Genomic DNA, 13,258 nt, shown 5'->3' with positions numbered 1-13,258 from the left:
CCAAGCCCAGGGTTTGTAGATAGGACAGCCTTTGGAGTTCAACAGGTATAAGTTGAGGCTTGCTAAATAGAGACCTTGTCTCAAAAAATTAGGAAGTATCGGTATACACACACACACACACACACACACACACGCACACTTTTTCGTGGATGCTGCTTCTATTGTGGGGTTTTCGTAAACCAGCATTTGGTATTAAGCATGTCCTTAACGTTAATATATGACTACAGAGGTTTTCGTTTGTCTCTTCCCGTCTTTCCTAATCGATCCTTTCTGAGTACTGAGGAGCCTGGGCTGGACTGAACTGTGTACTGCTCTGGGGGCTGCGTATCTTAGGACCTTCCTCGGGCTGAAATCTCAGCCTCTTTCCAGTGTCATCCTGATCTGCAAGGTAGCTCTCTGGATGAAGCCCCTAAGCAGCTTTTTACAATCATCCTTCAAACACAGGCGGCTTAGTTATACCATCAGCAAGCAAGGGCACCTCACAGATGCAGTCCCTTCTCTTGGTAGCCAGGGAGCAGGCCTGCAGGACTCAGCTGCGTCGGCTGGGCTCATGCTTCTGACTTGTCAGAATCTGAGGAAGATGGTGTGATCGTGGAGATATACACTCCCCCAGATGTTCATAAGTTTGTTTCTAGATCCTGCCTCCAGATGACTTGTCACGCAAGTTTAAACGTTCGTAAGACCATCACAAAGACATTATGGGTCTTGCCATCCCCTGCTGCTGCTTTTGCTTAATGAGAGGGGAAGTAGGATGTTAAGGGCTGTCAGGAAAATCAGTGTCTGTGGCCAAGGCCAGGCTTCGGTTTCGGTCAGAGTTCTGTTTTTAAGACACTGAGATGCTACTCTCTGTACAACCACACAGGCTGAATAAAGATGTTAAAAGGGAAAAGTTCAGTTGTCCTGGCAACTTCCGGTGTGGTCAGTTTCTTTTTAAGCCTTTTAAAGTGAATAATGGATACCTTCCCTCAGTAAACTCCTACAGTCTTAAGATTCATGGGGGGTTGTGAAGTTTGCTGAGTTTCTGTATGTGTTAATTCATTCAGCATGCACACCTGCTATAGATAGTCCACGTGTGCTCTTCTCCAGAAGCCATGTGCCTGGCCTGCAAGTGCTGCATTCAAGAGGATAAGCCCTCACTGAAGTATGCAGAACAAAAGCAAGACAATTTCCTGTTAGGAAGGACTCGTGTGACAGGGCAAAGCTGTCCCTGCCCTTGTGGTATCAGAGAGAGGCCCACGCTAAGTGTGGTAGTACATACCTACAGTCCCAGAACTTGAAACACTGAGGCAGGAGGATTGCCATCGGTTTGAGGCCAGCCTAGGCTACAAAAAAGAGTTTCAGGCCAGTCGAGACTGCATCAAACAGAGGGGCAGAGAAGAAAACATGTGTGCAAGATAGGGAAACACCCAAGGAGCATGCCTGGATTTGAATGCTGGCCTTGCCCTGTTAGCTGTGTGGTACTGGCAGATGATAGACTTAGGTTCTTCTAGCCTTGATCTGCCCTTCTGGAAAATAAGAACTCTTCACAGCAATGTCTCTTCATAGGAATGCAAGGAGATTAAGTGAGAGACCTGCCTGGGGTCGGTGCTCAGGGAGATGAGTTGGAGGCTGTGGTACCATGGTTGTGGCCCTGGGTCTCTTACCCTATTGTCTTGTTGGGTCACAGCACTGGGAAGCTTGGGTGGTCTGTTCTCTGGAGAAAGTCTATTTCTGAGGCCAGTTTCAAGTTCCTTCTATCTTTTCTCAAGGCTGGGATTATAGGAAGCAGCATGTGCCCAGCTTCTGGGCTGCTCTTACGCAGATGTACCATGGGGGTGAGGACTTGGGCGTGGGCAGGAGCCTCTGCCACTTCAGTGATACTCAGGGATGTGAGATCAGGGGAGCAGTGGACTTTTGCTCTTGCGGTGGGAATCCTGGGGAAGGTGAGTCTCATGGATGGGTTTCATGTGGTAGGAGCCAGAAGGTATTGTATCCCTATGTACACTTTGGCGTGATAGCCAGGGGAGGTCCTCCCCAGACACTGGACCTAAGGGGAGCAGAAACAGAGAAGGAAGCGTTTTGTCTATGCTGATCAGGAAGTCATGGCAGTCAGGTGGGTGTAAGAATGTGGGGACTGGGTGTGACAATAGAGAATTTGAGTATAGATAAAGAGAATCACAGAGGACACGCCAGGTGAAGTTCACAGATGAGAAGTGTGGCCTGGAACCCTGCTTGAAGAAAGGGATATGGATACCAGCGCCTTTGTGAAGCATTTGGGCCTGTGAGTTTTGACATGCACATATGAAGAGGGGTTTATTTAAAATTTTTAGTTTGAGGCTAGTGAGAGGGCTCAGTGAGTGTAGGTTTCTGCCACCAAGGCAGATAGATTACCAGGACCCACATGGTAGAAGGAGAGAGCCAACACCTGCAAGTTCCCTTCTGACCCCAACATGTGCACCATGTCCTGTGCACATACTCTGAAAGATTTTAGTTTAAAATTATGTCATTTTGTATTCATGCAGTTCTAAGAAATTGAACAGAAGTGTGGGTGTTTTTCACTGCCCAATAATAACAGCTTGTAAGACTGAAGCCCAATATCAGAAACAGGAAGTAGACATGGAACAGTGGAGATCAGGGCACTTCCATACTCCCAAGTGTACCCTACGTTGCTTTTTCTGACTCCACCATCTTCCAAACTCCTGACAACTCCTGCTGTTCTTCATTTCTATTATTCTGTCATTTCAAGAACTTGTTACAAATGGTATCTGATAGCAGTTTAACCCTGGGGAGTCACTTAAAAAAAAAAATCCAGAATAGTTCTTTCGGGGCTCATGGAGTTCTTGGGTATGCCTTTTTCCTGCTTTCACTACTGAGAGACATTCCCTGGAATGGATGAGCCACTGTTTAACCATTCACCAGTGAAAGGCGTTTGGATGGTTTCCCCTGCGTGGCTGTTATGAATGAGGCATTTGTGTGCAGGGTTTGAGGTGAACATGTTTTACTTCTCCAGGATAAATGCTGAGGAATGCGATTGATTGCTAGGCTGGGTGATAGCTGCCTGAGTGGTTTTCTGAAGGGCACACGTGGGATGGACAGGTGGGCAGCAGGGCGAAGTTAGAAGCTTGGGAGCTGATCCTGACTGGAGCTAGTGAGCTGCTGCATGTGGCTCTGAAATGGGGGAAGATGAGCCTACTTTACAGCCAGTGTGTGTAAAGCGGCGTTTACCAGCACAGCATCGGTATAACCTGTCTCAAGTGCTGGGGTTATAGGCAAGAGCTGCAATGCCTGACTTGTTAGTTCATCTTCTGCTGCTATGGTAAAATAACTGGGGCTGGGTAACTTCATGAAGAACAGATTTTAAGAGGGAAGGTTTCGTGGCGTGGCTGAAGAATTGGCTCAGCTCTCAAGGGCTGGAAGCAAAAAGTATCACATCATGTGTAAGAGAGAGAGAATCCAAGGTGAGACAGGAGTGGCTGGGTGTGCCAGGCACATGTTTTTATAACATTATGTCTTGATTAACTCAGTTCCGTAACACCTGCTGAAGGACAGTGCTCCTGCAAGATGTGACTGATGATCTCTTACTATGCCTTGCATCCCCTTGACATGGCCACACTGGAAACAGATGCATCCTTAGAGACAGACCACAGCAGTGCTCAATAGATAGAGGCTCTTCTAAATGTGGTTGCAGAAAAACAAACAAACAAACAAACAAACAAACAAACAAACAACCGAGACAAGCAGGGCCTGTGCTCAAGAGGTAGCCTCCAAGAGGGCGTTGCCAGGCTTCTATCTTGTCACTGACCCTCCTGCAATCACCCAGTGCTTTCCTTTCCTCCTGGGTAAGAGGCCTTTTTACACTGGTCTAGGTCACTGGGTGGGCACCCGTGTTCCCTGAATGGGTTGTTTGAGCCTGTGCTACTGCTCAAAGAATGCTAGGCAACTCCAGATTGCAACAGGCTCTGCTGGTCTAGGTTAGCCTTCTGGGTCTGAGGCTATGTATCCAGACTCACAGAAGCTGCTGTGAGTAAGCTGCAGAGCCCAATTCTAGAAGTGTGTGCTGAGCTTGACTCTGCTCACAGGACTGTGTTGGGGTATGTGAATGGCAAACGACTCTTCCAGCAGATTCCAGAGGCCAGCTCCAGCCAGAATCAAGTCTGCATTCAGGGTGGCTTTCAAAGCTCGGGGTCTTTTCAGGTCTTTGTCCTGTTGCCTTCCATGTACCCTGTGCGTGACTGCTGATATACATGCCTTTCCCCAGTCACGTTCTGACTTTTTCTAAAAACCGTTTTAAAGGCCATACTTTATTCTCTCACACAACTATACTGTAGTTTATTTAACCAGTCTCCTGTGCGTGGGCAGCCAGGTGTTCGTGCTCCGGGCTCCTGTGCAGGGGAGGCTTTAAGACTCTTCAGAGCTGTGAGAGCAGCGATGGCGCCATACTTCCTCCTTCTCCAGGCCTATGGTCCTTTACCTACTGCCCAGGTACACAGGTGCTTACAGTGCTCCGCCCCTGGTGCCGCCTCTGCTAACTCTGGTGCTTTGTAGGGGCTACAGTGTGGGGTGGAGCTGGTAAGAGTAGGGAGGCCCATTGCCACCTCTACTTTGCAGCTTTGTGCAGAGCTTGCAGACTGTCATGTTTCCATGGCAATCCCTTTCTGTAGCATTAGCCTCCCAGTTTCAGAGGGATGGACTATATTACAGCCAGGCTCCTGCTGAGGAAATTTAAATAAACTCGAGAGGGTAACTGTCTGGATGTCCATTGCTGGAAAAAGGGTTGGGACTCCCAGGTTCCTCATGAAACTAACAGTAGTTGCTGTCTATGATTTCTTGGTTTTTTGAGACAGGGTTTCTCTGTGTAGCCCTGCTGTCCTGGGTTCACTGGACCAGACTGGCCTCGAACTCACAGAGATCCGCTTGCCTCTGCCTCCCTGAGTGCTGGGATTACAGGCATGTGCCACCGCGCCCGGCTTATGCCCCAGTCTATGATTTCTCAGATGAATCATGTACAGAGCAAAGGGCTTAAGGTCTGATTCCCTAAGATACAATAACCTTAAGAACAGGCAGTGTTGTTACTATTATTATTATTTTTACCAAGAGAGGAAACTGAGCCCCACTAAGAAACCAATGAATTTCATGAGCAGGGATTCCAACTCAGATGTGCTGGTCTCAGGACCTGAGTTTATGACCACTGAGCATACCAGTCACCTCGGAGAAGGAAGCGGGGAGTTTACCTCCCAGGCCTGGTGCCAGTGGCTGCCCGCCTTAGAACTGAATTGAGGCTCACACCTAGAACGGTGATGGCTGCCATCAGGCCTCCCCTGCTGAGGCAGCACAAAAGGCCCCTTTGAAGGGTGAGTCCAGGGGCACCCCTCCTGGCCTACTCTTGATCCAAGCATGCAGGGGGCCTGTGGGCACTTCTGGCTCTGCTGTCGAGCCAGAACTAGGCAGAATGGTTTGGCATTCCTTCCTTAAACACATCACACTTGGTAGAGGCTTGTGGTTTGTAGACTGATGTGGTACTGAAGCACGAGGCAGGTCTCCCAGCACCACCAGGGACTCTTGACCCCCTGGGCCTCCTTTCCTGAACAGTCAAGCTTTACAAATGCATTGACTTCCCTCTCCCCATCCCTGATTTTGCACTTTGGATGAACCCTTGTTTTCAAAGAAGGTGGAAGGTCATTTTCCTGTGCTTACCAGCTGGCCTGTAATAATAGATTCAATAGCACCCACTGTAAAGTCTAATCGAAGTAAACAGGAAAATACGATTTACAAGCTGGATGAGAAGTAAATACCAGGGTGCAATTATTTTTTACACAGCAGCTTCTAAAACATTTTCCTGAGCTGAAGTTTGTTTTTAATCACAGATTAGGAACTGCCTTTCTATCTCTTTATTGCCATTATGAACATTATGTTGTAGGTTTTGATGGTGACCTTCAGATCCTCATACCCGTGTAGCTTCTTTGAAGGTTTAACCACAGAATGGTTGGGATGGGGAACTAGGATCAGAGAAATCACCTTGTAAGGAATGGCTTTTCAGACCTGCACAGGAGCCTGTGCAATTTCTGCCTTTGCTGGTGGGACATAATGGACAGGGAGGCAACATGGCTTTACAGAAGGCAGTACCTAGGTGTTCCGGGCACTAGCTCATAGGTCAGTTGGTTTTGTACTCTGGGGGAAGGGGCACAGCTACAAAGGCCGCTAGTGTTGTGAACCTGTGGAAACGAGGCCCTGCCAGTGATGGGACATGTGTCTTTAAATAGAGCTTCCTGATTGGTCAGTAGCATTTGTTTGTAACTAGACAGGTAAGGTAAGCCGGTGCGCGGCTCTGGATCCCCTGCCTCCTTTGATATTGGATGTGGGGATGAGGAGTATTGATCCTTAGCTGGTCTAAACATGTCCTAATGTGAGCTCATGGTGCCTGCAAAGCCAGCCCAGTCAGTGATAAGTTGCTGCATTACTGGGAACCACATATTGCTAGCACCTTAGAACCTGTGGTCTTGAAGATGCCTTGTGGCTCTATCCAAATCTGTTCCTCTGTCTAGCAGAGCATTGGCTTTTGGACGTCCTAAGGCTAGCTGGTTTGTGTGTATGTGTGTGCGCACACCTGTATGATCTGTGTGTGTGTGTGTTTATATATTTGTGTGGGTGATCCAAGAAAGTGATAAGTGATTCTGGGCCTTGCTAACCTCCCAGAGTGTATTTCTCTAGTAAGGATATGGTTTCGTTCCCACTGGGTCCTCTGCATTACTGGGGCTGAGCTACACTGTTTGCATCCCAGGCTTTCCTAGTCCTCAACCTTTGCTGGTCTTCTGTCTTTCCAGGTTGTTGTCTCCTTTTGGCCGTTCCCAGAGGGCCTTGTCCTCAGACTAAGCAACTGATGGGGAGCTGTTTCTGATGACATCACTTCTTGGGACGCCCAGGTATCACTATTAATCAAATCTGCCCACCTGAAGATGGCCTGTGCCCACCCTGGGATTCGGCCCAGTGCCTGAGGTCCTTACCATGGTGATGATCCTAAGGAGAAGCCTCATCAGCCAGGGAGCCGACTCCATAGCACGCAGGACCTTCATCCCTCAACCGGTGAGGACGTCAAGGGCTGCACTTCTTTCTCCTTCTTTGTGACCTGGTGGGCAGGGAGGGTTGTATTGTGGCTGCAGATGGGCATCAAGACTTAACAACGTGGAAGTAAGCAGAGCTCTGTGAGATGTTCTGGGCTGGGGCCGTGTGGCAGAGCAGAGTATACTCGGGGAGGAAGCACCAGGGCCCAGGTTAGAGCTTCTGTGATGAAGGAGGCAGATCATGCCAGGAGAGGTTCAGCTGAGCCCAGCATTCCTTCCATCCCCACCTGAAGAGGGAGGTGGCTTCCAGGATGAGATGCCAGCGCGGGGGCTAAGATGCGGCTGTCCCTCAAAGGGCAGTGCAGGATGAGAGCCACCACCTGAGGGTCAGAGTGGTAGGTGAGGGAGAAAGAAAGTACAGTCTGACAGTAAGGTGGCAGGCTGTGGTGTTAGCCACTGTGGCTGCCCTCTGACTCAGTGGGTGGTAGGCTTCTGTCTTGCCGCCCATTCTTCTGGAGTAGCCAATTCTTTGCCCTCTGACCAGACAGGGCTTCACACTCAACCCTTTGGTGGCCTTCCTTTCCTTTGTCTCATGCTGGCAAATACCACATTGTGACAGAGGAAGCCCCTCCCCCCAGGGAGTGTGGGGACATACCTCCCTGTATTCCATATGTTCTGTAAGCCCCCACAAGTGCCTGTCCCGTAGACTGCTATAGGCAACAGAGTTAAAGAACCAGCACAACTTGGATCTAGCTGAGCCTTGCCCTTTTTTTTTTCTAGAGAAGTTTTCAGTCTAGAGGGAGGTTCTTCAAAGCCTATGTATAGAATGACCCTTTAAGAGCTGGGAATGCAATTTTTTTTAAACACTAGTTTCTCTTATTTATTTATATATTTATCATTCATTCATTCATTTATTTTTATGTATGTTTGATGTTTGTGTGAGGGAGTTAGATCCACTAGAATTTGAGGTAGCCCAGCGGTTAAGAGCACTGACTTTTCTTCCAAAGTTCTTCCTGAGTTTAATTCCAGCAACCATATGGTAGCTCATAATCATCCATCTATAAGAAGATCTAGTACCCTCTTCTGGCATGCAGGTGTACATGTGGGCAGAACACTGTATACAAAATAAATTAATGAATCTTAAAAAAAAAAAAAAAAAAAAGAGCCATTTATGCCAACTGATAGCTGGTGCCCTGTTGAGGTCCAGGTGTGCTGAGAAGGCTGGCTGGTCTGTAGGCATATCAGAGCCTCGCAGAACTGAGGTGCTGGGTGTGGCTTTGAAGGCCGAACAGAAGTGGGTTAGGAACCACTGGGCCCAGCCTTATTTTCCAAACGTGTAGTTGAGAACTGAGACCTGCAGCAGGCCAAACTGCCTCGGCGGCTTGCCCACTTCTTCACCTCATTTCCATCTGGCAGCCTTCTTCTTGGCCTGTGTTTAGGCCTCCTTTCTTAGGCTGGTATTGGAGCATCTGTCTCTGAGGCTGTTCTCTGTGCCCCAACACAGGGCAGAGATGAGTAACTTAGGTTCATCTGGTTCATGGACACCTGGGTCAGTCATTATAGTAGAGGTGGAGCAACTTTAGCCATTGCCCCCCTCTTCCAGCTTGCATGTAATGGGTACCTGCAGCTTGATCCTTCTCACCATTACCCCCACCCTCACCCATCAGCTACCCTCATCCTTCCGCTGGCCTCTCAGATAGATTCTTGTGGTAATTGGGCCTCTGCTTCTGGCTCTTAAAAACCTGTTCTCCCCTCAGCAGCCTTCAGAGTACCACTCAAGTCCATCTGCTCAGACCCTTCCACTGGCTGCCTGCCTTATGAGTTCTGTAACTTTCTGCTTACTCCACTCAGCTAATACTGGCTCCTGGCACAGAGACGCCAATCTCAGGACCTTTGGATTTCCTCCATAGTCTAGAACTCTTCCCTTAACACAACCCTTTCCTCTTTCCTTCTGTGGCCACTCAGCCCAAAATTCAGTCCTGCCTGCCCCCACACTTACTTTCTGTCCTTTTTCCACCCATGGTTTCCCTCTCAAATGGGTTATCTGAGGGTCTTGTGCATTGAGTGATTGCTTTTGCTAGGGTGGACACTTAGTGAAAGCCAGGCATTTGCCTTTCTCTCCTGGAACCATGGCCTATTGCATAATAGCTATTCAGTTAGAGTGAGTGAGTGCACAGGTCGCCATTGCCATGGCTTCTGACCTTGTTGTTTTGGCCCCTCTGTTTAATCTGTAGCTGAGGGATCATGCATATACGTCATACTTGTCTTGTATGAACTGTCTTTTGGGGAAGGATCTGTAGACTGTGCTTAGAGTGGCCTTGGGCTGAGGGGCTGCCCAGAGGTCCTGAGGGTTGTGCTCCCCAGCGTTCGGCTGTATTGCTGGCCTCCACAGCTGCCTCTGTGCTTGTCTAGTGTCAAGGTAGCACTGGGTTGGGGCTGGCCACAGAGCTGGTTCCCAGTACCAGGGCCCAAGGTCATGGCAGTGGCCCTTCCTGAGCCCTAGCATGAGGATCGCGGCCTTGTGCCTTCGGTAGGGGAGGAGCCTTGTCTTCCTAGAACAGAAGGCGGGGCATACTCATCCCTCCCTCAGGGCTCACTGCCTGCACTCTGGCTCTGAGGCCCAGGCTACACCTTCCAACCTCTGTTCCTCCCCCAGGGAGCAGGAGCCTTCTTGCCTCTGCTCTTTGCTGTTGGCCCATCTAGGCCCAGAACCATCTGTCTCCTTCTCCCTCTGCTCCAGATGGCAGGTCAGTGATGGGCGTCCTCTTCAGAGAGAGCTCTTCTTGTCTGTGAGTTTGTTGACATCTTACATACTGACTGTTGGCTATATTCTGGGCCTGGTTAAACATAAGAGGAAGTACAGTGTGGCTACAGAAGGTACGGAGAGTACCATGGAAGGTGCTCAGGCAAGGGCAAGGGTGTATCCATCTCTGTCCCTTAGATAGACAGGCAATGTGGGTCAGAGAACCCAGTATGGATGTGCATGGTCTGGCCAGTACCTTTCCACAGTGGCTGAGCCTCCAAAGGCCACCTGTGGCTAACTCAGGGAGAGTTCGGTAGGTGCCTGAAGAAAGAGCCATATAATGTCAGTCTAGTGATATGATCCCCCTGAGACAGGTCAACCGGTCCTCACTGTGAGCAGCAGAGGAGGTTGCTGGGGTCCTGGTTCACATTCAGCACGCAACTGCCACCAGTTAACTCAGAAAAGGTGGGAAACAGTTTCTCTTTTGTTTTCTAATTAGACTAAAAAAGATAATAGAAGTGGAGATAAGATTTCAAAAGTAAACAGTGTTCTAGGTTTGCTGGAAACCTTTGGGATGGCAGGAGCAGCTTTTGGGGGTGTGGTAGGAGCAGGCTTTGGGGGGTGTGGTTGATGGTCCTGAGCTCTTCTTAGTCACAATAGGGAAGGTCTAAGACACCCTAGGTGGAAGGTTCCCTAGACCCTGGGATCTTGGAGCACCCCTAGCCACTGTTCTGAGTCTTGGTGAGGAACAAGAAAACCTGTGGTGGTCTCTGCCCTTCCACAGTCATCACTGTTTCATTCTCCTTTTTGTAAGGACTGGTGCTGTACACCTGTGATTTCCGTACCTGGAAGGCGGAGGCAGGAGGATCAGAAGTTCAAAGCTAGCTTTGGCTACATAGCTAGTTAGAAGTCATCCTGGTTAACATGAGACCCTGTCTCAAAACAAAACAGCAAAACCCTAGTTCTGGTGACAAAGGTGACCGTCCCTACTCCCAAAAAAACTTCAGGAAAAAGAATAAAAACTGGCAAGTGCTTAGCCTGTTCTCACTTCTCTGAGCCCACTTCTCTGGGAATGATGGGTACAGGCGTAGGTAATGTTCACAAGCCTGGCTTGACTTGCATACTAGGTAGCCATGACCATGTCTGCCCCTCTTTCCCTTGTCCGACTGGTTACTTTCCTCTGCCCAGAGGGCTTTTCCTTCTCATGTTCTAACATTAGCCACCGTCACTGGAACGCAGCCCAGATGTTTGACCCTGGAGCACTGAACTCCCCCAGATCCTGCCCATTTGCCTACATGCAGGCCAAGAGCCTGTTCTTGTTTCCAGAGTAACCACCTCCTTTGGCCAGGCCAACTTTCTCTCCCAGCCTACTCTAAATCCTGGAGACCAGAGGAATCAGGCAAGTGGCTTCTCTGGACAGAAGAAGCTATAGACTGCTTGCTTGTCCCCAAACCATGCACAGTCAGTAGTAGAAGAGGCACTGCCAGAATCAGAGTGGCACTAGGCATTTGCCTAGTCTGAAGTTGGTGGCCATATTAGGCATTGTGTCCAGCTATGTAGGTACAGGGGATTCTCATATTCCTTGTTAGGCCAGCTGGCTCTTTGGCCTCAACAGCTCCAACCAGGTTCTCTACTTGAAGTCTGGTGTCTTTCACATAGATGCCCCAGGGACTCCTGTGCCTGGGGACCCTCTCAAGCTTTGAAGTTAGGGCTACCTTGGCATCTTTGAGCACCTTCCTCCCCCCTCCCCATTGCACTGTTCCCTTCTCAGCTTCTCTTCATCTTCTCAGGTTCATCTTCTCCTCTCTGCTTCCTGCTATCTGGGTCTTACTGAGCTCTGTTTGAGAGGCAGGCATAATGCAATGCTTATTCTCTGTTTGTGGTATGAGCATCTCCCCTTCCCACTGTGGCTCCCTCTGCACTGTCAGCAAAAGCAAAAAGTGGCTCTGTTTTAGGCAGCAACCTTTGAAGAAAGTTGTGAAAGGCATGGGTAAGGTCTGCCGTTTTTCCGTGTTTCTTAGCTTTGCCTTCGGAGCCTTAATTGGGTCTTTATTGAAGTTGGGGCCTTTTCTTTAGTTAGACAGATGTCCCTGAAGCCTCAATTTGATTTCCAGCTTTTGTCTTTCCTACCAGGACCTGATTCCAAAGACTCCTCTCATGACGTGAATCGTCTCACTGAGACGGAGCCCTGGTGAGTTCAGACACAAAGAGGGAGGCGTGCAAGGAGGAAACATGCTCTTGCTTCCTTCCCTGCAGATCTCAGCCTGCAGCTGAGCTCACTCTTGCAGATTCCGGAAGTCTTGGGAGGCCTCACAGCCAGAGTCCCTTTGGGGCTGCTGGACCGTGGCTTGGCACACTGATTTGCTTATCCCTTTTTCCCACCCTGGGAATAGAGGGTTTGAAGAGTTAGAGGCCTGGCTACAGGAATGGCATGTGCCAATGGGAATTTTATTGTACTCTTGGTAGACTGGGAACAGGAAGGCTTGTGTCAGCTTGGAGCCAGTAATTCCTGGATGCTGTTTTGCCCACGTGAAATCCCCAGGCAAACCTGCCAAGGTTCGGGTGTGCTGGCTCCTTAACCTGGGAGTTGTTGAGAATGGGATGTTCAGTACTGTTTCAGTTCATAAGCAGGGCTCAGAAAGCAAGGCAGAGCCCTGGTCCTAGCTCAGGATCCAACATAAAGACAGTCAAAGTTCCTCTTTTTTTTTTTTTTTTTAATTTATGAGTATTTATATTTATGTTAAATTTATATTTTGCCAGCGTGTCTGCATGTGCACCATGTATATACCTGGTGTCCATTGGGTCCCAAAGATAGTGTTAGATGCCTTGGGACTAGAGTTACAGATGGTTGTAAGCCAATTAGATGCTGGCATTGAACCCTAGTCCTGTGGAAGAGTAGCCAGTGCTCTCAACTGCTGAGCTGTCTCTAGCTGCAGGGCTCTTTGTTTGATAGAGGCAGCTCCAGTCAACTCAAACAAAATGAATACTTCTGTAATAAAGGTAGAAAACTCACAGGCTGTAGAAGACTATGTGGATCAGACCCAGAAGGGCAGGCCCAGGGTGAGACACAGGAGTTTACAAACAGGCGCTTGGGGCCGACTCAGGCCTTCCTTGGCCCTGCACTCACAGCTCAGTGGAATGAAGAGACCTTGAGCTCTCCCCTACTGACAAGGCACAGGTGGCTGCACTCTGCTTCCTGCTTCTGCATTTGAAACCCCAAGCCCTCCTTTGTGACACTTTTGTGCCAGTAGTGCACATTCACATGGCAGCCTTCCTGTTCTCTCAGCTTTCTGTGGTCCCTGTCTTGGTGCAGCTTCGTTGGGCTCCTAACCCATCTGTTTGACACTGGGCGTGGGTGGCCTGGGTAGAGCTGACAAGGAACCCACCCTAGTGGATGTTGTCCTTGAGCCTGGCCGCCCCCTCAGCACCGAGACCTTGTTTTCCTCAGCAGGTGAAGCACCCAATCCCCGTTCCTTCT

General features: G+C 49.3%; 1 protein-coding gene across 7 annotated transcripts in view; it reads left to right on the top strand.

Annotated features, from left to right (window-relative positions):
* Positions 1–13,258, top strand: part of Fam53b (family with sequence similarity 53 member B) — a 103,876-nt gene that overhangs the window by 30,679 nt on the left and 59,939 nt on the right. For 5 of the 7 annotated variants that reach the window (XM_021636548.2, XM_060381255.1, XM_021636549.2 and 2 more), the window contains exon 2: positions 6,801–7,059. In XM_021636548.2, the coding sequence (XP_021492223.1) occupies positions 6,982–7,059 (78 nt within the window). In that variant the 5' untranslated portion in view covers positions 6,801–6,981. Of the gene's footprint in view, positions 1–6,800; positions 7,060–9,591; positions 9,785–11,913; positions 11,972–13,258 lie in introns of those variants that run through there. The other 2 variants (XM_021636552.2, XM_060381258.1) reach the window with 2 other exon arrangements.

This window comes from Meriones unguiculatus, chromosome 1 (genome assembly GCF_030254825.1).
Source record: "Meriones unguiculatus strain TT.TT164.6M chromosome 1, Bangor_MerUng_6.1, whole genome shotgun sequence".
Classification (NCBI taxonomy): domain Eukaryota; kingdom Metazoa; phylum Chordata; class Mammalia; order Rodentia; family Muridae; genus Meriones; species Meriones unguiculatus.
The sequence above is the reverse complement of the archived record's forward strand: the minus strand, read 5'-3'. Positions and strand labels throughout refer to the sequence as shown.